General features: G+C 46.6%; 2 protein-coding genes across 2 annotated transcripts in view; one reads left to right on the top strand and one right to left on the bottom strand.

The window, feature by feature from the left end:
- The window catches only part of Numa1 (nuclear mitotic apparatus protein 1), a 75415-nt gene extending 71527 nt beyond the window's left edge, over positions 1-3888 (bottom strand). The window contains exon 1 of the mRNA XM_048359421.1: positions 3684-3888. The gene's annotated coding sequence lies outside the window, so the exon portion shown is untranslated. The remainder of the gene's footprint in view (positions 1-3683) is intronic.
- Positions 3889-4029: 141 nt separating this feature from the next.
- Positions 4030-26169, top strand: Lrrc51 (leucine rich repeat containing 51). Its single transcript, XM_048359438.1, has 6 exons — positions 4030-4116; positions 15863-15946; positions 16672-16814; positions 22756-22961; positions 25006-25154; positions 25983-26169. The coding sequence occupies exons 3-6, from the start codon at positions 16733-16735 to the stop codon at positions 26122-26124; spliced, it is 579 nt and encodes a 192-aa protein (XP_048215395.1). The 5' UTR covers positions 4030-4116; positions 15863-15946; positions 16672-16732; the 3' UTR covers positions 26125-26169.
- Positions 26170-26974: the final 805 nt, after the last annotated feature.

The following is a 26974-nucleotide window of genomic DNA, read 5'->3' as shown; positions in this document are numbered from 1 at the left end:
AGCCAGAAGTAGAGGGGTAGTAAAACAGTGGTAGAACATTAGCTCTAAACAAAAAAGATGATGAGCAAGAGCATAGGGCCTCAAGTTCAAACCCCAGTTCCAACACATACACATACACACACACAGAGGCAAAGAAAAAGTGGATATATGTGGATAAAATTAAATAATGACTGACAGCACAAAACAATTACTAATTAATTATTAATTTGAGTTATTCAGGCTGAGAATGTAGCTCAGCAACTACCTAGTATGAGGACTGATTTCTACTAAGAAATAAAGAAGCTGGACACCATTGGCTCACGCCTACAATCCTACTTAGGAGGCTGAGATCTGAGGATCATGGTTCAATGCCAACCCAGACAGGAAGTCCTTGAGACCCATATTTCTATTTCTACCCTAAAGCCCTGGAAGTGAAGCTATGGCTCAAGTGATAGAGCACTAACCTTGAACACCAAGTCTTAGGATAGTGCCCTGGTCCTGAGTTCAAGGCCTAGGACCAGCACAGAAAAAAAGGGAGGGAGGGAGGAAGGAAGGGAAAGACAGATGGACAGAAATCCAGATCGATTATCTTTGGGAATGATCTCATTCTTGGAAGTGATAATTTTGAACCTGAGAAGCTTTTTGATATGTTTAGTGTATATGGATAAAGAGGCTGAATAAATGACCCCAATACCTCTGACCATCTGGTTTTATCAATTAGATACAGCTGTCTTTTTCTCTTGAGGAAAAAGAAGAGAGCAACAGATGAGGTTAATATGAGTAAGTTATAATATATGCATGTGTGAATTCAAAAGAAAAAGAGCCTATTTAGTATCTTTGCCACCATCCTAACAATTCAAGAATTCTAGTCTTTCTTTTTTGGCAGTCCTGGGGCTTGAACTCAGGGTCTAGGCACCGTCTTTGAGCCTCCCTATGCTCAAGGCTAGCACTCTACCACTTGAGCCACAGCCTCATTTCCAGCTATTTCTGTTTACATGGTACTTAGGAATCGAACTCGGGGCTTGATGCATGCTAGACAAGCACTCTACCGCTAAGCCACATTCCCAGACCAAGAATTCTAGTCTTAGTTCAAGGCATTCTTCATACTTCCACATTCTACAAGTAAAAAAACCAAGAACATTATAAACAAAAATGTTTTCTAATTAGCTTTCAGGTTCAATCTAACTTTTGGGGAGCAGAGCTTCTGGTTTTGAACTGAGATGCAGACCTTACAATTAGTCATCATTTGCTGCAAGGTGGACCAAAAGTACTCTGTTGCTTCTTCTACAGGAAAAAACTACCACAAAGGAACAGAGAGGGAGGGAACACATACCCCATCCATGTGAGATGCTTCCTCGCTTGATCTGAAAACATCCCAGGTTGAACATAATCACTATAGTGAAGATCTCCACAGGAAGAAAGAGCTCCAACTCCCTGACTATCAAAACTTCCTGCCCAAGGGGGGGGCAGGGAATGACGGAGAAAGTAACAAGTTGAATAAGAAATGTACTCTCTGCCTTAGGTATGAAACTGTAACTACTATCACTTTTTCAATAAAGAAGCAAACAAACAAACAAAAAAAACTTCCCATCACAGTAACACACTTCACAACTCAGTACTTTGAAAACAAAGGACCAAGCAACAGACAATGGACAGAGGAAAGTGTGGATTAAAACAAGGTCAAGGGGCTGGGGATATAGGCCTAGTGGCAAGAGTGCCTGCCTCGGATACACGAGGCCCTAGGTTCGATTCCCCAGCACCACATATACAGAAAACGGCCAGAAGCGGCGCTGTGGCTCAAGTGGCAGAGTGCTAGCCTTGAGCGGGAAGAAGCCAGGGACAGTGCTCAGGCCCTGAGTCCAAGGCCTAGGACTGGCCAAAAAAAAAAAAAAAAAAAGGTCAAGGGGCTGGGGATATAGCCTAGTGGCAAGAGTGCCTGCCTCGGATACACGAGGCCCTAGGTTCGATTCCCCAGCACCACATATACAGAAAACGGCCAGAAGCGGCGCTGTGGCTCAAGTGGCGGAGTGCTAGCCTTGAGCGGGAAGAAGCCAGGGACAGTGCTCAGGCCCGGAGTCCAAGGCCCAGGACTGGCCAAAAAAAAAAAAAAAAAAAAAAAAAACAAGGTCAAAGTTTCCAGAAGACAGTGCCATTCCAAGAAGGTTACCTTAAGGTTGAAATCAAAGTCATTCAATAAAGATGAGAAAGCCAGGCTCCTATCAACCTTTCAGCCCAAGAAAGTACATGGCATACATGATTGGCCAAAGCATGCTCAAACTGTGTGTGTGTTTGCACGCGGACATGCCAGTCCTAAGCCTGAACACAGGGCCTCTGGCTCTCACTTGACTTTTCACTCAAAGCTGGAGCTTCTACCACTTGAACCACAGCTCGATTTCCAACATGCTCAAATCCGGTGCAGCTATCAAGATACAGTGACAAAACACCTTCTTTCATTGTCAAGAAAAGCCAAAAACGTGCAGTCTCTCTAATAATACCAGATAAGAGCTAAGCAAGAGGTGAGAAGAGGGTACCCAGAAGCAGCAGCATAAACATAGGTAGACTCTCCCACCCAAAACCTCAGTCACATCCCTAAATGTCTTTTAAACTACTCTCATTAAGGCGCTTGTATGAAAGAGCTTACCTGACCCGACACGCACAAGGACAGGGTAAGAAGGGAAAGCAGGTAAGATCAGTTTACATATATGCAAACACTCAAATTAGTCCAAGACAAGGAGGAAGCAACCCTACACACAACCCATACCACAGTCCTCATCCATGACTAACCCTCAAAATTTCCAAGAACAGCCAGCCTTTCCCTACTCACACAATCCTAACCAAGCTAAACATTATCACCCTCAGGATCCCCACCTTTAACAAAGTTTAATAAGGTTGTTGGGGATTTTTTTGGGGGGGTGTCTTTAGGGTGTCTGTAGTGGGGCTTGAGGTCCCTTAGCTTTTTTGCTCAGGCTGGTGCTCTACCACTTGAACCACAGCTCCAGTTCAGACACTTTGGTGGTTATTTGGAAATGAGTCTCAGTGGGGTTTTCCCGCCTCAGCTGGCTTCGAAACCGGTTCCTCATAGCTCAGCCTCCTGGGTAGCTAGGATTACAGGCCTGAGCCACCGCCGACCAGCTAAGATTCTTTTTGTTGTTGTTTGTGCCAGTCCTGGGGTTTGAACTCAGGGCCTGAGCACTGACCCTGAACATTTTTGCTCAAGGCTAGCCTATACCACTTGAGCCACAGCTCCACTTCCAGTTGTTTGTTTGGTCGTTAAGTGGAGCTGAGAGTCTCACAGGCTTCCCTGGGCCGGCTGACTTCGATCCTCAGATCTCAGCTTCCGAAGTAGCGAGGATCGCAGGCCTGGTGCCGGGCTTGCTAAGAAGATTCCCACAAAGCTTGCAAACAAACACAAGGACGGCACCGCAGGTGCTTAACAGCTGAGGACTTCCATTACGAGACCCGCGGACCACAACCCTTCCCGAGCCGCCCTCAAACGTAAGCCCACGGGCACGCCCCCGGAACAGCCCCTCCCCCGCGGACATTCCCGCCTCTCCACCAGCCTTACCCCCAACTCTCTCCCCTTTCCGGCTCGATTTACGAAGGAGGCCTTCCGCTCTCACAGGCCTCTCCAGCACCCACTTTAGGCCCGGGCATCCCCTCGGGGCACCCAGGCCGCACGCCAGCTGAGGGCCCGCGCCGGTTACCTGGCCGCGCGCCGCCCCCCTGCTCCGCCACGCGCTCCCCGGACCGCACCGCGCCGCGGGCTCACGCCAGCCGAGAAAGTACACAATTAGTTCAAACCAGGGCCACGCCCCCTCGCACCGCCCTCTGATTGGCCCCAGTGGGCTGTTGTTCGCTGGGCACGCGAGAGGACCCGGGAAAAGGAAATGCGAGGGTCACTGGGAAGGGAGAAGCGGTGCCAGTACATCCGGGCCCCGACTTGCAGGCCAGGGGAACTACAAGTCCCAGCATGACGCGCGGCCTCGGACTGCCCCCAACGAACTACGGGTCCCGGTAGGCGACGCGGAGTAGCAGAGGACTCCGGTTGGGACGTGGTGACGAAGGCAGTTGCTATGGAGTTACGCTAAGTAACTCTAAGGTAGTGGAACGACCAGGCTGCAGGGACAGCAACCGCCGGTGAGTTGGGCGGGAAAACTGGAGAGTTCTGTGGAGAAGGGAGGGTCACCACCAGAAAAAGGAAAAAAAAAAAAGAAAAAGATTAAGAACTTGGCCAGTTTGGGACTGAGACCTCAACCCACCCCCTTTCACAGTGAACAAGACACAGACCCCCTTGGGGTAGACCAGGGAGGACAAGATGGCTGGAGGGAGATCTGAACCGCGCTCAGACCAAGGCGGAGACCCTCTTCAAAGGAGTAGATAAAAGATTAAGGGGCTGGGAAGGTGGCGTAGTGGTAGAGTGCTTGCCTAGCATGCACGAAGCCCTGGGTTCGATTCCTCAGCACCACAGAAACAGCTGGAAGTGGCGCTGTGACTCAAGTGGTAGAGTGCTAGCCTTGAGCAAAAAGAACCTCAGGGGCAGTACTGGCTCAGGCCCTGACTCAGGCCCTGACTCCAAGCCCCCTCAATGGCAAAAAACAAGATTAAATCAGGGCCCTGAGTCTGGACATGGAGGGAACTTCATGGGCCTTTTCTTTTCCAAATAAAAAGTCACCAGGTTGCTTCTATACACACTCATCAAGGGCTGTCTCCAAACTAACTCTTGTACCTACCTGCCCCCCCAACCCCCACGATCTACTTCTAAGAGCTGCATTTTTAAATTACATTTTTGTTGGTCGTTAACTCTGGGCCTGGGCACTGTCCCTGAGCTCTTCAGCTCAAGGCTAGCACTTTACCACTTGAGCCACATTGCCACTTCGGGTTTTCTGGTGGTTAATTGGAGATAAGAGGCTCATGGACTTTCCTGCCACAGCTGGCTTTGAACTGCAATGCTCAGATCTCAGCCTCCTGAGTAGCTAGGACTACACGCATGAGCCACCAGCTCCCAGCTCAAGCTACATTTCTTTTACAGTCCTCATGGCAGATCTAGTGCATTTAGTAACTTTCCCAACTCCTTTACATTCCTTCTTTATACTCAGAGGAACCCTGTGAGACCAGGCTATAATCCCCATTTCACAGACTGAAAACTGAAACCCAGAGAGGAAAAGCCACTTGCCCAACGCCACTCAGCATATCAGTGACAGTGCTAGTAACAGTTCTCCAAGTTCCATCCAAGTCTCCTTAGCATGAACTTCTGCCTCCAAACCTTAAGAACTTGTTCTAAGGAACAGGTTACAGTGCCCCAAGGAAAAGGAAACTGCATGGCCTACTTTCGATTATTTATTCCTAATCCTCAATGAGCTTCAGGTCCTTCCCTGAAAGTTTTAATGAAGAAAGGGAACTAGAGAGACTGAAGAGCATGGAAATCAAATACAAAACTAAACAGGGAGCAGTCTGGCTAGCACAGCACCTGAGTTCTGAAGCTGCCCTGATTAGTTGACTGGTCCACTTACTATCTTAAACTTCTTGAGTCTTGGTCCTCTGCTTGTCACCCTCACTCTGTGTTGTTGTTTTTGAGTACACATCACACTCCACAATTTCATTTGCTATTTGTGTGTACCTCCAGCTAGCCTTAATCTCTAAACCATGCAAACCCATTTCCAATTTCCCCCTTGAGTTCTTCAGGATATCTAAAAGGCAGCTCTTAATTTAGCATTTCTGTGTACAATAAAACCCTCTCGTCCAAGCCTGTATTCCAAACTGCATCTCTTCCAGTGTTCCTACAGTGTGCAAGTGGCAAAACCCCCAAGGTTATCTTTAATATCTCCCATTTATCATCTATCATGAAGTCCTGTCAGCTCTACTTTTCTGAAGTGTCTTTTATGAAGTCTTAGCTACCATCATATCCTTCCAGCCTCCCTTCCCAGCCATTTTGCATACTGCAGCCAGAGTATTCCTTGATATGCAAATCTGACGTTATTTACCCATCCCACCTCTCATTTAAATATATACTTTGTGGCTTCCTGTTCTTTACAATAAAATACACTCTACTAGTACATAACTTATTTTTCTGTCTAGTTGTTTGAGTTTTTTGTTTATTTTGTTTGGTTTTTGCTGGTCCTGTGGCTTGAACTCTGGACCTGGGTACTGTCCCTGGGCTCCCTTTGCTCATGGCTAACACTCTATCACTTGAGCCACAGCACCACTTCTGGCTTTTTCTGGGATTAATTGGAGATAAGAGTCTCAAGGACTTTCCTGCCCACCTGGCTTTGAACCACTATCCTCAGAGCTCAGCCTCCTAAGTAGCTAAGATTACAGGCATGAAGCACTGGCACCCAGCCAGTTGTTTGAGTTTTAAAGTCTTCAGAACTTTAAGCATCCTCCCACCCTCCCACCATGGAGTCTTTGGATATAACTGTTACTTGTGGAACTTTTCTTTTTGCCAGTCCTGGAGCTTGAACTCTGGGCCTGGGCACTGTCCCTGAGCTTTTTGCTCAAGACTAGCATTCTACCATTTGAGCCACAGCACCACTTCCAGGTTTTCTGTGTATGTGGTACTGAGGAGTTGAACCCAGAGCTTCATGCATGCAAGGCAAACACTCTACCACTAGGCCACATTCCCAGCACCAACTTTTTTTTTTTTAAACTAGGACCTCCTGCATGCTAAGCACGCATTTTATTACTGAGCTATACACTCAGCCTCTGTAATGCTTATATTTTCCTCCTGTTACCCTCTCCCCACTCTCAGCCTCTGCTTATCATTCAGAATTCTCTCAGTCACTTCTGGAGGAATGATGAGGTTATATCTCTCTCCTTTGTCTTTTTATCCAATTGAAGTATTAAGGTATATATTAAGTATCTACTAGTTGCCACTCCTAGGAGCTACAACTGGGAGGAAAACATAGCTCCTTGAAGGAGTTTATGGTCATATAGACAGCAAGTAGATAATTAGTACAGGGTTAGGATTGTTACCATGACAATAGTGTGGGATTTAAGGGAGCCAAGAAGAGGAGTTCTGCATGCATATCAAGGGAGAAGGGTAGTCTTTTCAGAAAAGTTGAAACCAGAGCTAAGTTCTGAAAAATTATCAGGTATCTGGGTGCTTGCACCTGTAATCTTAATTATTCAGGAGGCTGAGATCTGAGAATTGAGGTTCGTTATCAACCCTGACAAACAAGTAGGAGAGATTCTTTATCTCCAACTAACCAGCAAAACGTTGAAAGCAGAGCTGTGGCTCAAGTGGCAGAGTACCAGCTCCAAGTGAAAAGTTAAGTGAGAGCACAAGACTCTAAGTTCAAGATTCAGTACACACACACACACGTGTGCAAGCAAGCAAAAGAATGAAAAAAACTGTATTCCAAATAGAACTGGAAGTGGAAACTATTCAATCAGAGGCAAGTGCAGGGAACTGACTGTGTTGTAGGATTCTCTGTGTTGCACAATTGGAGGTGAGGATAAGGAGATGGGAGTAGAGAGGTAGGTGGGAGCGAGGTTGAATCTTGGGCTTACCTTTGGCACCTGGAAATATGACTTCCCAGTGGCAATTTTTTATGGTATGTTCTGATTCTTCCACCTGCAGCCCATGATAAAAAAAACACTCAGCTTTGGTTATTGTTTACAGCCTTATACCATCTTGTTGCTGCAGCTTAAGAAAAGCAGAGGAAGTGTAGCTATTGTTCAAGTGGTAGAGTGCTAGCCTTGAGCAAAAAAGCACAGAGAGAGCACTGAGTTCCTGAGTTCAAGCCCTAGGACCAACACTTTAAAAAAGTGCTTGTCAGGCACCACTGACTCACACCTGTAATCCTTGCTACTCAGGAAGCTGAGATCTGAGGGTCATAGTTCCCAGTCAGCTGGGGCAGGAAAGTCCCTGAGACTCTTATCTCCAATTAGCCACCAGAAAACTGGAAGTAGAGCCGTGGCTCAAAGTGGTAGGACACTAGCCTTGAGTGAAAGAACTCAGGGACAGCGCACAGGCCCTGAGTTCAAGCCCCCTGACCAAAAAAAAAAAAAAAAGACAGAGAAAAAGCAGAAACCAGGCTGCAGAAAATCAAATTCCAATTGTTAGAAATTTCCCCAGGACTTGGGTGACTGGCCCTGGTTCCGCAGAGCCTGCTCTGTTGAATCCCGGCTTTCTCCCTGTAGAGAAGGAGCGGGTAGACATCCATCCATTCCCACCTCAGGCTCACGGGCCAACTTGGTTGATGTGTTTCCTTGGTGTACCTTCAGCCAAGCGATGAATGAAGTTTGCTCCCCCCCCACCCCCCACTCACTCCCGCCCTGAGAATCGTATGAAGGCTGCAAAGTTGGACCAGGCTGAGTCCTGGGTATGATAGCTTTAATTTATCTACCTCATTTTTAAAATGTTGTTTTTGTAGGTGCAGTCTCTTGTTTTCGTCTTCCCAGGCCTTACCTGAAATGCTCAGAGTTGATGCCTGGGTGGGAACAGTTAGACCTTCATGACGTCTTTGATTGCTTTGTTATTATCCTCTGGTGTACATGGGACAGTATTGGACGGATGGATGGGAGGTGGGTCTCATGGTCTCATGAGGACGAAAGACCCAGCCTCTGGGGGGTGTGTGTGTGGGGGGACATCCCCCTTCACGGTGTCAAAGTTCCCCCATATTGGAATGAGGACAAAGATTGCACCCCAAGTTTTGTCTCTTCCATACTGCACCTGACTTTAGGATCCAAAAAGATTGTTTCTTGCCAAGTCGTGCCTTTCCTTCTAGAATTGTAAGTGTTCATAGTCCTGGGGCTCACCGTTGACTCTGTGAAGTGAGCGTCATTCAGGGGACCCAGCACCTCAAAGTGCGCCCCACTGCCCAGCCCCGCTGAACGTGCCTGCCAATGAATGTGGGACCTGAGGGAGGTCCCCTGGGGTTTGTACCTGCTGATGCTGTTGGAAAATAAAATTTGAATGTCTTCCCCTCCCCCCCCCCCAAAAAAAAAAAAAGAAATTTCCCCAGGACTGTACATCATATGTTTGTCAATTTAGGATTGGTTTAATAAAATTAAGTAAAAGCTGCATGCTGATGGCTCATGCTTATAATCTTAGCTACTCAGGAGACTGAGATCTGAGGATTGCAGTTCAAAGCCAGCCCGGGCAGGAAAGTCTGTGAGACTCTTATCTCCAATTAACCACCAGAAAATCAGAAGTAGTGCTGTGGCTCAAGTGGTAGAGTGCTAGCCCTGAGCTGAAGAGCTCACGGAAAGCACCTAGGCTCAGAATTCAAATCCCACAACTGACCAAAAACTTTTTAAAAAGAGCAAAAAATGTACATTTTTTTTCTCAGACTCCTACCAGAATTCTGATTCTTAGCAAAACAGAAGAGTCTGCCCCCAAGAATAACTAAAGTAAAAAGGGGTGCTGGTATCTTACCCCTATAATCCTAACTACTCAGGAGACTAAGATCAAAGCCAGGCCAGAGAGGAAAATCGGTGAGATTTCTATCTCCAGTTAACTATCAAAAAGCCAAAAGTGGAGCTGCACAAAAGCTCAGGGACAGCATCCTGTGTTCAAGTCTGACACAAAAAGAAGAATTAGTGTGCTCCTACTTTGTGCCACTGGTCACAATCAGTCTGATTAGACGAGAGTGCTAGAATTGTATCTCAATCATAAGCCAGAAGGGAAAGCCATACTCTAAAAAATGCGGCCATCGGAGTGAGTTTTGCCAGTTTTCCCCACAAGTCAAGCATACTTTGTGACAACGTGACACCATTTATCCCTTCATTCCTTCTCTCGTTTTTTCTGTTCATTTGTCCATCAAACTTTAGTGACTACCCAGTCTTTGTCAGGCTAACTACAGAAACACAGAAAGCAGTTGGACCTTGGTCCATGTCCTAATGTTTATAGATAGAGAATAGAGAGTAAGCTGATCAGGAATGGTACAAAGCCAGGCCAGTAGTGCTCATTCCTGTAATCTTAGCCACCAAGAGCTGAGATCTGGAATATCAACGTTTGAAGCCAGACAAAGCAGAATGTCTGCCACACTCTTATCTCAGTAAATGAGAAAAGAAAAAAAGGAAGAAAGAAAAGTAGGGGCTGGGAATGTGACCTAGTGGTAGAGTGTTTGCCTTGCATGCATGAAGCCATGGGTTTGATTCCTCAGTACCACATATACAGAAAAAGCCAGAAGTGGCGCTGTGGCTCAAGTGGTAGAGTGCTAGCCTTTAGCAAAAAGAAGCCAAGGACAGTGCTCAGGCCCTGAGTTCAAGGCCCAGGACTGGCAAAAAGACTGGAGGCACGGATAAAATGGTGGAACACCAGCCATAAATGAAAAAGCTGAGTAAAAACACAAGTCCTTGAATTCAAGCACCAGTTCCAACACCCCCCCCCACACACACACACCGAGAATACAGACCATTTCATATAACCAACAGATACATATTATCATTTATTTTTGTATTGGTTGGGTTTTCATAGGTTTACAAATGGATCACATGCATGAATTTGCCATGTATGCAGTCTATATATACACTCCAAAATAAGCCAATATATCATACACATACTAAAAAAAAAAAAAAATAGGAGGGCTGGGAATGTGGCTTAGTGGCAGAGTGCTTGCCTAGCATGCATGAAGCCCTGGCTTCGATTCCTCAATACCACATAAACAGAAAAGCCAGAAGTGGCGCTGTGGCTCAATTGGTAGAGCGCTAGACTCAAGCAAAAGCAGCTCAGAGACAGTGCCCAGGTCCTGATTTCATGCCCCAGGACTAATAAAAAAGAAAAAGAAAGAAAAGGCTGAGATAAAATTTTGTTCAAAGTACTTTGGAACTTTGCATCTGTTCGCTATTGCTACATAACAAAGCATCCAAAGACACTGTGACTTAAAAACTAGCATTTATTGTTGTTTGCAAGTCTCCAAGTTAGCTTGATAGTTCTGAGCTTGGCTGGATTTACTCAAGTGCCTAAAGTTATTTGTGGGCTGGGTAACTCTCCTGATCTTGCCAGGGTGTGTGCTTGCTATAGGTTAGTCTAAGATAGCCTCAGACTAACACTCTCACGTTTGGTTTTCTTTGGTTTTGTTTTCTCTGCCAGTCCTGGGCCTTGAACTCAGGGCCTGAGCACTGTCCCTGGCTTCCTTTTGCTCAAGGCTAGCACTCTGCCACTTGAGCCGCAGCGCCACTTCCGACTTTTTCTATATATTTGGTGCTGAGGAATCAAACTGCGGGCTTCATGTATATGAGACAAGCACTTTACCACTAGGCCATATTCCCAGTCCCCTGGTTTTCTTTTTCTTTTTCTTTTTTTGTACTGGGGATCAGACTCAGGACATTGCACTTGCCAGGCAAGCACTTTGCCACTAAGTTAAATCCCAGCCCTTCACATGTATTTCTTTCCTGCACATCCCTCCACCGTGTCAGCCATTTTCTTGTGGCACTGGCAGAGAGCAAAGAGCAAGTTCCCCTTTAGGGCTTCTGTTTGCTTCATGTTTGGCAACATCTCACAGCATCACAGTGGATGGGACTACGAATTTATAGAGCAAAAGGGTAGATACATACGTGGGAGACCATGAATAGAGATCATCAAAACAATCAATGTAACACAGTATGCACCGAGCAATTTTATCTGGAAAAGAAAGGCTTAGAAGAAGGTACACTGGAGCAGAGCACTGAAGCACGAGAGCATTCACTATGGAGGCAGCTGTTTCTTGGAACTGGATGCAGGCCAGTTTGTCACAATCAATAGGGACGCAGCAGGTCTCTGTGCTCATGACAGGGTCCTTTTATTTCTGTCTTGGCCCCAGTCCTTTTGGTTAGGCACAGGGCAGCAGGCACTCAACAAATGTTTGCAGAATTGAATTGGCATCTTAGTGTGAATGAGGTATGGAATGAAACAGCTGAACCTAAGAGCTAATTGTTCCAAAGAACAGATTAGCAGTCAACTCTTCCAAAACAAATTCTTGTATTGGGCAGCTTCTCATTCATCCCACAATCAGATCCTGAGTGCTCCTTGTAAACCAAGTTCTATATAAGATAATGAATGAGACATCCAACTGCTCACAACCTGAACTGAACTGAAGGACTAATAGCTCTTTCTAAACAAAAGCAGTGTGTGCTAGTACTGGGGCTTGAACTCAACGCCTCTCTCTTTCACCTCTGCCACTTGAGCCTCACCTTCACATCTGGCTTTTTGCAGGTTAATTGGAGATGAGTCTCTTATCTGGTCTCCAACTATGATTTTCAGATCTCAGCTTCTGGAGTAGTAGATAGGATTATAGGCATGCGTCACCAAGCCCAGCATCCAAGCAAATTAATTCAGTGTCTTAGGGCTCCTGTTTCAGTGATAACTTATTCAAAAAATGCATCAGGAGCCTGTGGTACATGAAATTAATTCTTAGGATTCTAGTAACAAAGGAGATTAACAGTAAAAGTCTGGCCCTAGCCAGGCGTTGGTGGCTCATACCTCCAGTCCTAGCTACTCAGGAGGTTGAGATCTGAGGATTGTGGTTCAAATCCAGCCCGGGCAGGAAAGTCTGAGACTCTTACCTCAAATTAACCGTCATAAAACCAGAAGTGATGCTGTGGCTCAAAGTGGTAAAGCGCTAGCTTTGAGCAAAAGAGCTCAGGGAAAGCACCCAGGCCTTGAGTTTAAGCCCCATAACCAACCAAAAAAAATATACATATATGGCCCTACAGTATTTTAAGCTAAAAATCCATGTGCAGTGGTACAGGACTGGGGTTTTTCTTTTTTCTTTCTTTTTTTGACAAAAGTTTTGCTATGTAGCCCAGGCTGGCTTGGAACTTACAGCCTTCCTGCCACTTCCTTGTAAGTGCTAAGATTACAGGTTGTATACCACCACACCTGGCTCCTGGATTTACTTTGAGGAAAGTATTCAATCTCTCTTTAAAGGCATCAAGTCTGTTATAGATACTAAAGTGAAATGAGTGAAATGCACCTCTAAGGTTCCTCTAGTGCTAGAGGACTGAGGGGATAGCTCAGTGGTACTGTGCTTACCTGACATGTACAGGTCCCTGGGTTTGATTATCAGTAACACACACACACACACACACACACATACACACACACACACACACACAGAAGGAGGACAAGAAGAAAAGGAAGAAGACGACAACTGCCTGTGGACTTCTTTGAGCTACTTCTGGGCCTTAAACTCAGGGTCTTTCACTCTCACTTGTGCTCTCTCTCTCGCTCGCTGTCTCTCTCTCTGCCAGTCCTAGGGCTTGAACTCAGGGCCTGAGCACTGCCCCTGGCTGCTTTTTGCTCAAGGCTAGCACTCTACCTCTTGAGCCACAGCACTACTTCCAGCTTTTTCTGTGTATGTGGTGCTGAGGAATCAAACCTCAGGACTTCCTGCATGCAAGGCAAGCACTCTACCACTAAGCCACATTCCCAGCCCCTCACTTGCTTTCTTTCACTTAAAGAATACCTCCACTTCTACCTGCAGATTTTTTTAAGCCAGACATTGCAATAAGTTGAACCAGCATGTCTAAGAAAGCACCTACCAGGTGTTTAGGCTAGTAACAACCTTTACCATTATCCAATTGGACTATCTCTGCAACCACGAGGACTTCATATCCCAAGGTTTCCCTTTGTGCATTAGCTGCCACGTATCTCAGAGCTGAATACTTTCATTTTGTTTTTGTTTTTGTTTTTGTTGCGTGGACTCACAGCCTGAGCACTGTCCCTGGCTTCTTTTTTTGCTCAAGGCTAGCACTCTACCTCTTGAGCCACAGTGCCACTTCCGACTTTTTTCTATATATGTGGTGCTGAGGAATTGAACCCAGGGCTTCATGTATAGGAGGCAAGCACTTTACCACTAGGCCATATTCCCAGCCCTTATCTTTCTTTTTTTTTTTTTGGCCAGTCCTAGGCCATGAACTCAGGGCCTGAGCACTGTCCCTGGCTTCTTTTTGCTCAAGGGTAGCACTCTGCCACTTGAGCCACAGCACCACTTCTGGCCATTTTCTGTATATGTGGTGCTGAGGAATCAAACCCAGGGCCTCATGTATACGAGGCAAGCTCTTTTGCCACTAGGCCATATCCCCAGCCCCTTATCTTTCATTTTTAACTTTCAGAATCTGCATTGTTCTGTATGACTGAGCACTTGATTGCTAGTCCAAATTGGGATGGGCTATACGTATGAGTTGGGCTATATGGGACTTGCACTATTGATTATATGTTGAATATCTTGGAATATCTTAGGTTAAGTACCAATTTCATTTTACTTTTCTTCTTATGGCTACAGGAAATTTTTCTTTTTTTTTTTTTTGGCCAGTCCTGGGCCTTGGACTCAGGGCCTGAGCACTGTCCCTGGCTTCTTTTTGCTCAAGGCTAGCACTCTACCACTTGAGCCACAGCGCCACTTCTGGCCGTTTTCTGTATATGTGGTGCTGGGGAATCGAACCCAGGGCCTCATGTATACAAGGCAAGCACTCTTGCCACTAGGCCGTATCCCCAGCCCGGCTACAGGAAATTTTAATGGTCTATGTCAACAAAATTATGAGAGTTCAAATATGTTAGGCTTGCTTTGAGACTTACATTATATCTGTTGGACGTCAGTATTCTATAAATCATCAGTATTATCGGAGCTTACGGGGTGGCTCAAGTGACAGAATGCCTGCATAGCAAGCAATGAAGCCCTGAGTTCAAACCCCATACACATTATCCTTGTAAACCTCTTGAAAAGCAGGGGAAGCTGGGCCCAGTGGCTCACACCTATAATCCTAGCTACTCAGGAGGCTGAGATCTGAACATCATGGTTCAAAGCCAGCCGGGACAGGAAAGTCCTTGGGACTCTTATCTCCAATTAACTACCAGAAAACTGGAAGTGGTGCCATGGCTCAAGTGGTAGAGCGCTTGAAGAGCTCAGGGAAAGCGCCCAGGACCAGAGTTCAAGCCCCATAACCGACAAAAAAGAAAAAAAGAAAAGCAGGTGAAATAATTCGGAGGTGCCGGCAGTGAGAATGAGACTGAGAAGGATGACCGTGACAGGCCTTTTGTCTTCTTGTCTTGTTCATATGACTCATACAAAAAACCCAAAACACACGGTGCTTGCCTCATATACATGAAACCCCGGGTTTGATTCCCCAGCACCATATAGAAAACGGCCACAAGTGGCGCTGTGGCTCAAGTGGTAGAGTGCTAGCCTTGAGCAAAAAAAAAAAAGAAGCAGCAGCAGCAGCCAGGAACAGTACTCAGGCCCTGAGTCCAAGGCCCAGGACTGGCAAAAAAAAAAATTTTTTAAGCCAGGTGATGTGGCTAAGCTGGTGGCTTATGCTTGTAATCCTAGCTACTCAGGAGGTGAGATGTGAGAATCATGGTTCAAAGCCAGCCCAGGGGGGGTGGGAATGTGACTTAGTGGCGGAGTACCTGCCTAGCATGCATGAAGCTCTGGGTTCGGTTCCTCAGCACCACTCCTAAACAGAAAAAGCCAGAAGTGGCGCCATGGCTCAAGAGGTAGAGTGGTAGCCTTGAGCAAAAAGAAGCCAGGGACAGTGCTCAGACCCGGAGTCCAAGCCCCAGGACTGGAAAACAAAACAAACAAACAAAAAACACCAAAAACAAAACAAACAAAGCCAGCCCAAGAAGGAAAGTCAGCAAAACTCTCATCTCCAGTCAACCACCAGAAAACTGGGCAATGCTGTGGCTCAAACTGGTAGAGCGCTACCTACTTAAAAATCCTGAGACAGCACCCAGGCCTCAGGTTCGAGCCTCACAACCCACCCCACCCCCAAAACCAAAAACGAACTGTGGTAAATGTTTTCAGCTCTCTTCACCCCAGGTGAGTAGTACTACTCCGTGGCTCTCCCATTCCCAGGAAAAACCTGTTCTCGGCTTTGTTTTAGCTAACATATTGGAAAGGATCTGATAAGACAACACATTGTGAATGACTCTTAACAACTTTGTGTTCACCCCTCTTAGGGGGTATTTCCCTTTTAACAAGGAACAATCCCTGATCCCAAAGGAATGAATCCCTAATGGTGGAGTTTCAGGCATCAGTGACAGGTGAGTGAGAGGCAGACTCCGGTTTTCTATATTTATGGTATGTGGCTACATTCAGATGAAAGAAAGGATTTTGGATGGAAAGGTAGTGGGGCTGATAAGAAAGCAGAGAAGTACCAACTCCCCAGCTGGGTCAGAAGGTGAAAGACACCAGCCAGAATCAGTATAGGCCCTTAAGGGCTTGTTAGGCAATACAGCAACACAGCTGATGTAACCAGAGGGTAGGCATCAAGACTGTCTCCATGGTAACTACTATGGAGTAGCAGAAAGGCTGTCAGAGTAGAATTTAGACTGATTGCAGACCACACTGACTCGGCTTCACTCTGGGCAAGTCCTTTACTCCTCGGTCTCAGTTTCTTCATGTGGAACGTAGAAATGGGTGCTATATCCGGGCATGGTAGTGCATACCTGTAATCCTGGCACTTGGGAGGCTGACGCAAGAGCATTAAGAGTTTGAGGTCAGCTTAGGGGTATAAGGAGACTCTGTCTAAAACAAAGCAAAAGAAAAAAATGAGTTACTCTATCAAATTAGTTCCTAGACTTGTGAAGGTGTTCTGAGAAATAGGAAATTCCCTACAAATGCCAAGATTAATAATGATTAATTGCTTGACATGGATGCAGCTACACAAGCCTGGAGTTGGGAGGGCAGGAAGCAGGGGTGGAGGGCATGGGGAAGCAAGAGGCTGGATGCCTCTTATAACTTGAACATCTGTGCTTCTGTCTCCTAGGCTGAACCCTGGACTTCCAGGGCCTGTGCTTGCTTGCACCTGACGAATGATGGCCTGAACTATGAGCAGACGAAACTCTCTGAGCTCTTCAGTGCAGGAGCCTCCTCTTGACTACTCTTTCAGAAGCATCCATATCATCCAAGGTCAGCCACAGAGCCGGCGCTGCATTTACCGTGGCAGCAACCCAGTGCTTTCTAGGAAGAAACCAGTCTCCTATTTTAAAGCCTTGAGAGATTTTTCCATATATATGGTGTCTGTGGGAGAAGAATGGGGAATACAAGGTTTCTGAGTAATGAGGAGCAAGCCCAGGGCTTCATGCATGGTTGGCAAGTGATCTATCTGAGCTACAGCCATAGTCAGGAGTATGTATGTGTTTGTATGTGCACCCTGGTACTGGGGCTTGTCTCAGGGCCAGGAGGGAGGGAGAGAGAAAGAGAGAGAGAATGCATGCACACGTGCCTACACTGGTACTGGGGCTTGAGCTCTAGGGCCTCATTCTAGCTCAGCTTTCTCACAGTCTGCCATCTTAGACATACCTCTAACTTTCAGCTTTTGCTGAATTAGACATAAAGCTTTCTCCACTTTGTTTGCCCAGGTAGGTTTCAAACTATGATCCTCAGATTTCAGCTTCCTAAATAGCAAGTATTATAGGCATGAGCTGATAGCACTTGGCTTTTTTTTTTTTTTTCCAGACCTGGTGCTTGGACTCAGGGCCTGAGCACTGTCCCTGGCTTCTTTATGTTCAAGCCTAGCACTCTACAACTTGAACCACGGTGCCATTTTTCTGTTTATGTGGTGCTGAGGAATTAAACCCAGGGCTTTATATATGCAAGGCAAGCACTCTACCACTAGGCCATATTCCCAGCCCCTGGCTTTTTTTTTTAAAGTGGCACATCTAAAAGGAAGCAAAGACCTCTCAATGTAAAAAAGATTGCATAGAGAGCATCTTCAAATGAAGACAGATTACAGCAAGGAAAATTAGGTAGAAGAAAACTGAGAAGTTAGTTCACCAACCAACTTTTATTCCCATTTTCACATGAAAGAAGAGGAAACTAATGAGAAAACACCAGGCTGCTGCAGATAGGCAGAACTAATCTCCTCTGCCTGGGACACAAGCTTGTTCTAATCAGTGGTAAAATTCGAGGGGAGTCTTTTATCCATGACCTTTTATCCATGTGCTTCCAGTTTAATTTTTTAATGCCAGTCCTGGGGCTTGAACTCAGGGCCTGGGTGCTATCCCTGAGCTGCTTTTTGCTTAAGGCTAGCACTCTACCACTTGAGCCATAGTTCCACTTCCCGATTTTTTGGGTAGTTTATTGGAGATACATCTCAACGACTCCTGCCTGGGCCAGGTTTGAACCATGATCCTCAGATCTCAATCTCCTCCTGAGTAGATAGGATAACAGGCGTGAGCCACCAGTGTCCAACTTAGTTTAAATATTTATTGGCAAATTTCTCTTACAGTCATGCCAGCCATATCCAAGTTTCTTCCATTATTACCCACACTTCTTGTAGGTTCTAATTTTTCCCAACTCATTCCCATTTTACCATTCAATGTTTTTCTAAGTGTGCAGCTAGCACAGCACCTTTCAAGAGGGTCATGAGGAGGCTCTGGGAATAGCACATTCTCAAGGACTTGGCAGTTCTGCCCAGGTTCTGCCATCCCTGCCTCTGGCTGCTGCACTTGCAGAGCTCATGTTCACACCCTCTGTCCTCTAGACCGCTTATCTGGCTTTGGCCTCTCTTAGGCAGTTGGTAGCCTCCTGTGAGCTTAGAGTCTAAGGGTACTGCTTGGTTAGCATCAGTCACAGTCCTAACTCCCATCTGTTCTCTCCTCAGCTATGCATGCACCCATCCCCACCCCCCACAAGCATGCACACACACACACACACACACACACACACACACACACACACACACACCTGTGACCTTGATTGTTCTCTGCCTGACTTCTGAATGATATTGTACCCATTTCACAGGGTTTAGCTGTGATAATAGCTTTGGGCAAGACAGGTTGAAATTATTGGGGAGTGGGGTGGCACTGTAACCTACCTATTATTCCCAACTCGGAGGGCAGAGACATGGCGCTGACCTCTGTTGCAATCCTCCAAATGAGGGGAGACACAAATTACTACCAGGGATATCACTACTAAAATCTGCAGATGCCCATACTTCATTTAGCGGTTTAAAATTTATTGAGCACCTATTTACTGAGAGAGAGAGAGAGAGAGAGAGAGAGAGAGAGAGAGAGAGAGTGTGTGTGTGTGTGTGTGTGTGTGTGTGTGTAGCATCAGAAACATTTATAGGTATGGTTAGAGGACAGGCTAGAGTTTGGAGGTACTGAGGACACTCTGCTGAAGGTGAGTCACAGAATCTGAAATGGCAGCAACTTTAGGAGGCATCTAATTTATACCACCTGCTAAGGCAGAAGCTTGGGAATGCCACTGAGCACAGGCTCATCCCAAGCCCAGCCAAACCCTCCCCCCACTTCAACCCACAAATGCAGTCCCAGGGAATCCCTCACCATATATCCCTACCAGCCCTTTCTGCTATGGAGTTGACAGATGACACAAGTTCATCCCATCAAACTGATTCTTGCCTTCCAGGGACACAGAATAAGTTGCATGGCACACTTTCAGAGATGGGAAGATAGGATCAAACAGGATGAAGGGCTCCCAAGTATTCCTGAAGCAAATGCCTCCCAGTTCTGTGTGGCTACTTGTGGTCTATTTTCCAAACCAGACTTGACCTGCTCTTTGTTTCTTGACAGTCCTGGGGCTTGAACTCAGGGCCTGAGCACTGTCCCTGGCTTCTTTTTGCTCGAGGCTAGCACTCTACCACTTGAGCCACAGCGCCATTTCTGGCTTTTTCTATACATGTGGTGCTGAGGAATCAAACCCAGGGTTTCATGTATACAAGATGAGCACTTTACCACTAGGCCATATTCCCAGCTTGACCTGCTCTTAACAAGGAAGCTGTAGCAGATCCTCAGGTAGTTCAGTGCCTTGGAGGAATTTCGAGGGGAGCAGGAGCCTAAGCAGTCTGGACACCTCACTCCATCCTTGGGAACAGCAGCTCAAGGTGGCCTCAAACTGAACGCAGCTCCCACTAGTGGCCCCAGATTGGGATCAACCCATGCTTCAAGGCACTCCCTAAGTTTCTGCCTTTTTAGACTGGTTGCTGGGTCATGTGGAGTTATTGTTTTGATCTGATTTTTGTTATTGTTTAAAGGTATTGGTGTTTAAACCCTGTTACTTGAGCCATGTCCGCAGCCCTTTTTTTACTATAATGACTTTTTCAGGCCTCAGGCCTATCAATGGACACCTCGCTCTGTCCTTCCATAGCTCCAGAGGGGGTGTACCTCCGCACCAGGCTCACTGAGATGTGGTCTTGCTGACCTTTTGCCTGGGTTGGTCCCAAACCTCTATCCTCTCATTGTCTACCTCCCAAGTAGCTGGAATTACAGGCCTAAGTCTCTGTGCCTGGCTGACATTAATTTTTTCATCTTAAATCATTTCTATTTGGGGGTCTTCAAGTGTAGAGGGATGCAGGAATAAGAGTCTACAACCAGGCAGTGGTACGCTGCTCAAGTACTCTAGGCACCTCAGGCTCCAACTGTGGGTTCAGTCCAGGCTAAGGCAGAGAGCCATCTGGTGGCTGCTGCCTGACCTGCAGCTGAGGAGGAAAGCTAATGTCAGGTTGGGTGGGAGAAATGAAGTCTGACTGGATGTTTGACAGATGCTAATTGCCAAACTGGCAGCTTTGAACTGGTAAAGCAAAGGCTTATGGGTGCAGACATGAAAATACTTCAACCATCTGATTCTGATTGATTTTGTTACTTGCACACTCCTTGGACTCTGTATGTGTGTGTGTATTCCAAGGGCTTTACTCAGGGCCCAGGTGCTGTCTCTGAGTTTTGTTTGCTCAAGGCTAGTGCTCTACCACTTGAGCCACACTGCTTCTGGCTTTTTAGTAGTTAGAGATAAACGTCTCATGAACTTTCCTGCATGCTCTGGCTTTGAACCTTGATCCTGCTTGAACCAGGTATCAGCCTCCTGAGTAGTTAGGCACTTGGCTTCCCTTGTTTTTGTCCTGTGGCTTGAACTCTGGGCCTGAGCTCCTTTTGCTCAAGGATAGTGCTCTACCACTTGAGCCACAGCATCACTTCTGGCTTTTTTCTGGCATTAATTGGAGATAAGAGTCTTACAGACTTTGCTGCTCAGGCTGGCTTCAAACCTTGATCCTGAGATACTAGCCTCCTGAGTAGCCACTGGCACCTGGCTTTTCTCTTAGCTTTTTTTGTTATTTTTGTTTTTCGTTGGTCCTGGGGCTTGAACTTAGGATCTGGGCACTGTCCAAGTTTTGTTGTTGTTTTCTTGTCTGCCACAGGGCTGCAACTCAGGACCTGGGCACTGCCCCTGAGCATTTTTTGCTCAACTAGTGCTTTACCACTTGGAGCCACAGTTCCACTTCTGGTTTTCTGGTGGCTAATTGGAGAGAAGAGTCTCCTAACTTTCCTGCACAGGCCGGCTTTAAACCAATTCTCAGATCTCAGAATAGCTAGGATTACAGGCATGAACCACTAGTGCCAGTCTTTCCTTGGCTTTTTTTTGGGGGGGGGAGGGGGTCGGTAATGGGGCTCGAACTCAGGGCCCAGGCACTGTCCCTGAGCAATTCAGCTCAAGGCTAGTGTTTTACCATTTGAGCCACAGCACCACTTCCAATTTTCTGGTGGTTAATTGGAGATAAGAGTGTCATGGCTGGCTGGGAATATGGCTTAGTGGTAGAGTGCTTGCCTTGCATTCATAAAGCCCCGGTTTCAATCCCTCAGCACCACATAAACAGAAAAGGCTGGAAGTGGCGCTGTGGCTCAAAAGGTAGAGTGCTAGCCTTGAGCATAAAGAAGCCAGGGACAGTGCTCAGGCCCTGAGTCCCAAGCCCCAGGACTGGCAATAAAAAAAAGAAAGAAAAAAGTCTCATGGCTGACTTTGAACCGTGATACTCAGATCTCAACTTCTTGAGTAGCTAGGATTACAGGCATGAGCCATCGGTACCTGGCTCCTTGGCTTTTTAAAGTAAAGGCTTTGGTGCTCTATCATTAGAGACACAGCTCAGTTCTGGGCTTTTTTTTCCCCCCTAGATAATTGGAGATGAGTCTCATGGACTTTTCTGCTCAGCCTGGCTTTGAACATCAATCGTCAGATCTTAGCCTCTTTTTTTTTTTTTGCCAGCCCTGGGCTTGGACTCAGGGCCTGAGCACTGTCCCTGGCTTCTTTTTGCTCAAGGCAGCACTCTGCCACTTGAGCCACAGCGCCACTTCTGGCCATTTTCTATATATGTGGTGCTGGGGAATTGAACCCAGGGCCTCAGGTATACGAGGCAAGTACTCTTGCCACTAGGCCATATTCCCAGCCCAGATCTTAGCCTCGTGAGTAGCTAGGATTACAGGTGTACAAACACTGGCTCTTATATTAGACTGTAGTTTCACAAACATTTTGTGTTTGGACTAGTCTTAAACTAACATCCCACCTCCCAGACATAGCTGGGATTGCAGGCTGAGTCGGCATGCCCTGCCGTGGACCTTATTTTCACACAGGGTAGGGGTGGAAGGCACGTGTGTTTTCTCAGCTAGGCTTTCTGAGGTGAGTGTTGTTACCTGTAGGCATTCCCTCACCTTCCATCTACTCTGGAACTCACTCCGATCTGGTTTTTGCCCTCAGGCAGTTGCCAAGTTTACCAGTCTTCTTTGTTGCCAAAATTATTATTTAGCACACCTACTCCTATAAACTGTCAATTCTCTGAACATCCTTAAAACTGTTCTGATTATTAAACATTTTTTTTTTTGCCAGTCCTGGGCAAAACCCAAGTGTCTGGGCTCTGTCTGAGCCTCTATGCATGCTCTGTGTTCACTCTACAACTTGGTCCACAGCACCGCTGTATTAGACTCAAAGAGCAATGGCCTTGCTTTGTTTGCCAGGTCCTCCAGCTGTAGCCCAGCACGCCCATCTTCCCAGCCGTCCCCTTATACTCCTTAAAAGTCAGAAAAGCAAAAGCAATATACCCAAGTTTCTTTTGTCTTCACAGATCTGATAAGTGAGGAGCCAAGGATCGGGCAACGACCACTGAAGTACTCAAAGTCAGGAAAGTCACTGACCCAAGCCTTGTGGCTGAACAACAATGTCCTCAATGACCTGAAAGGCCTCAACCAGGTGGTTTCCCAGCTGTTGGAGCAACCACAGAATCTGGCCTGGATCGACCTGTCCTTCAATGACCTGACTTCCATTGACCCTGTGAGTTGCTAGTCCTAGTTCAATCACGGTGGGGTCTAAAGCCACTGCCATCTCTCAGCCTCTGCACTCCCACTTGTTATCCAAAAGCACAGAGGATACCCGGTGCAATCCAAAGCACACAGCTGTAGGAATGAATGTAGGTTCACATCCTGGGTTTGCCTCTGTGTGACTTGGGCATACTGTATAACTCCTCCAGCCTCAACTTTGCTGTCTGGGAGATGGGAACATGCCAGCATCACGTGAGGATTCTCCTATACACGAGTTTGAAGCAAAACATTAGTTATTACTGGGCACATACTGTGTCTTATACTAAGTTTTGCTGAAGAAAAGGTTGATTAAAAGAGTATCACGGGGCTGGGAATGTGGTGGTGTGGTAGAGTGCTTGCCTAGCATGCACGAAGCTCTGGGTTCAATTCCTGTGTACCACATACACAGAAAAAGCCAGAAATGGTGCTGTGGCTCAAGTGGTAGAGCGCTTGCCTTGAGCAAAAAGAAGCCAGGGACCGTGCCCAGGTCCTGAGTCCAAGCCTCAGGTCTAGCAAAAAATTATATATCATAGCACTTACATTCTGTGAACTCCAACTCAAGTCTGAAGATAAAACAAAATGTGGCCCCTTCTTGTCCAAGATCTCTGTTACAGAGGGAGGGGCTGCAACATGACTTAGAAACTTCCTTGGTGTATTGCTCTCAATTTAAAAGCTAGCCTTGAGCAAAAAGAAGCCAAGGACAGTGCTCAGGCCCTGAGTCCAAGGCCTAGGACTGGCAAAAAAACAGAACAAAACAAATCAATTTAAAAGCTTGCCTGGGGGGGCTGGGGATATAGCCTAGTGGCAAGAGTGCCTGCCTCGGATACACGAGGCCCTAGGTTCGATTCCCCAGCACCACATATACAGAAAACGGCCAGAAGCGGCACTGTGGCTCAAGTGGCAGAGTGCTAGCCTTGAGCGGGAAGAAGCCAGGGACAGTGCTCAGGCCCTGAGTCCAAGGCCCAGGACTGGCCAAAAAAAAAAAGCTTGCCTCGGCTGGGAATGTCACTTAGCAGCAGAGTGCTTGCCTCGCATGCATGAAGAAGCCCTGGGTTCAATTCCTCAGCACCACATACACAGAAAAATCCAGAAGTGATGCTGTGGCTCAAGAGGTAGAGTGCAATACAATTCAAAATAGCTTTTGGAGCTTTTGGCACTTGTGGCTCATGCCTGTAATCCTAGCTACTCAGAAGACTGAGATCTGAGAATTGCAATTTGAAGCAAGCCAGTACAGGAAAGTCAATGAGACTCTTCTCTCCAGTTAATCACTAGAAAACTGAAAGTTGTGCTATGACTCAAAGTGGTAGAGCACTAGCCTTGAGCTGAAGAGCTCAGGGACAGTGCCCAGGCTTTGAGTTCAAGCCCCACAACTGACCAAAAAAAAAAAAAAAGTTGTTGTCACTTAATTATCATTGTTTAATTACACTTTTCGTATGTCTTATCCAGTTGTTTGGATGCAGAGAAGGCCTACACATTGCATTTTGTTGTACCCATGCAACCACTTAACCTGTAGCAGCCTCCCTCACCCCCAACACCCTCTCTTTGTTTGGAATACCATTTATTTATTGCAAAAAAAAAAAAAAAGGTAGAGTGCTAGCCTTGAGCAAAAAGAAGCCAGGGACAGTGCTCAGGCCCTGAGTCCCACGACTGGCAAAAAAAAAATAAGCTTGCTTAATGTGCCTAGCATGACACTCTCTAGTCCTTTTCTCCTGCTGATAGACTCTTAGGTCACTAACATGACAACAGTCTTCAGTGAAGGGGGGAACATGTGAAGCTCAGAGGCAGAAGAACCATCACTTGGCCAGCCAGTGCAGTGTTGAGACATGAGACTCTCACGTGATAGCTCTAGTTCAGTGTGATGTGTGAAATGGAAGCAGGTTAGAGTCATCTGGTGTGCTTGTGAGGACTGGAGGTGAGGGCAAGTTGTTCCCTAACTTTTTTCTTCACTGCCAATGAATCAATCCTGAGGAGAGATCAAGGGTCCTGTCCAGCCTGGCTTTTGGTTTCTTCTCCACCAGGTGCTAACAACATTCTTCAACCTGAGTGTCCTCTATCTTCATGGCAACGGCATCCAGCGCCTGGGGGAGGTGAATAAGTTAGCTGTGCTCCCTCGGCTCCGGAGCCTCACCCTCCATGGCAACCCCATGGAGGAAGAGAAGGGGTATAGGTGAGTGTTCTGTCTATAGAGCTGGGATCTATCCCCTGCAGGATAAGAAGGGAGACAAGATATACAAAGCCAGGTGAGGTGGCTTACACCTGTAATCCTAGCTACTTCAGAAGAATAAATTTGAGACCAGCCCAGGCAACAAAATAACTTTGCAAGACTTCATCTCAACCAATAAAAAGAGGGACATAATGGCCCACACTGTCACCCCAGCTATTCAGAAGCATAAATACAGAAGCTCACAGTCCAGGTCAGCCAGAAAAAAAAGCAAAATCCTATTCAAGAGTAAACAAAGCGGGGCTGGGGATATGGCCTAGTGGCAAGAGAGCTTGCCTCGTATACATGAGGCCCTGGGTTCGATTCCCCAGCACCACATATACAGAAAATGGCCAGAAGTGGCGTTGTGGCTCAAGTGGCAGAGTGCTAGCCTTGAGCAAAAAGGAAGCCAGGGACAGTGCTCAGGCCCTGAGTCCATGGCCCAGGACTGGCAAAAAAAAAAAAAAAAAAAAAAAAAAAGAGTAAACAAAGCAAAATGGGCTTGAGAGATAGGTAGGATGGCTGCCTGCTAGCAAGCATGAGGCCTAAAGCCCCAGTACCATCAAAAACAAAATAAAAAGGCTATTTTTCTGCCACATGTAGACCTAGGAAAGAAGCTGTAGACCTCTAGCATTTCCTTTGTTTTCAGTCAGAATGAACCCTCCAGTCTCTGCAAAACCATACTTAAATCCTTCCATTCCTTGCAGTCAGGGGAGATAGCAACTGGAAGAGGGGGAGGGGATTTCGGGTGGGGGGTGTGGGGGGGGTTGGCCCCCAGCCGAGTCTTCCCCACAGGCAGTATGTGCTGTGCACCCTGCCCCGTATCACCACGCTCGACTTCAGTGGAGTCACCAAAGCAGATCGTACCACAGCTGAAGTCTGGAAACGCATGAACATCAAGCCCAAGAAGGCTCGGATCAAGCAGGATACACTGTGAGAGCCCCAGGACACCAGCAGTCAGAAAGTCACCATGACTTGACAATAAATGATTTGAGCTGTTCAGCAGATTAAAAGTCACTTGTGCATTGTGGAGATGTTGTTGGTGACTGTCAACCACCCGTAACTCTAATCTTACTTTAGGAGTCAGGCAGTTGGGGCAAAGGCCTGCTGGCATGGGACTTGGGAGTCCTGGGTTTACCAAAAAGCCATGGGCAACTTATCAGGGCCCCTTTATACTCTTCAGCTTAGATATCATGGTGTGCAACTTCCAAATTCTTCAGACTTCCAGGGTCTGTAGGGCAATACACTTCAGTTCACAGTAGTTCCACTCTCTCTGGTTTTATATGTTGGTATTCTGCTTAAGAATTGTTTGAGGGCTGGGGATATGGCCTAGTGGCAAGAGTGCTTGCCTCATATACATGAGGCCCTGGGTTTGATTCCCCAGCACCACATATACAGAAAATGGCCAGAAGTGGTGCTGTGGCTCAAGTGGCAGAGTGCTAGCCTTGAGCAAAAGGAGGCCAGGGACAGTGTTCAGGCCTTGAGTCCAAGCCCCAGGACTGGCCAAAAAAAAAAAAAAAAAAAATCTGTTTGATAAAAACAATCTTCTGCTTAAAAACAGTTGCTTTCTGGCACCCCATCAATTGTCCCAAGCAGAACCTGTTTCCCCTCCCTGCCCTCAGGGCTGCTGGTCATTCCAAAGAGCTAGAGACACTACCTCAGATTCAGATCCACTTGGCTTTGACAGTGTAGCCACCGCTTGGCTTGGGAGTAAACAAGAACAATGTTATCTAATCTGATGTTTGCCAGGCCTAGGCTCAACTAAGCCCTAGGAACCAGAACCTCTA

This window comes from Perognathus longimembris, chromosome 13, assembly GCF_023159225.1.
Source record: "Perognathus longimembris pacificus isolate PPM17 chromosome 13, ASM2315922v1, whole genome shotgun sequence".
Lineage (NCBI taxonomy): Eukaryota > Metazoa > Chordata > Mammalia > Rodentia > Heteromyidae > Perognathus > Perognathus longimembris.
This window is presented reverse-complemented; position numbering and strand designations above follow the sequence as displayed.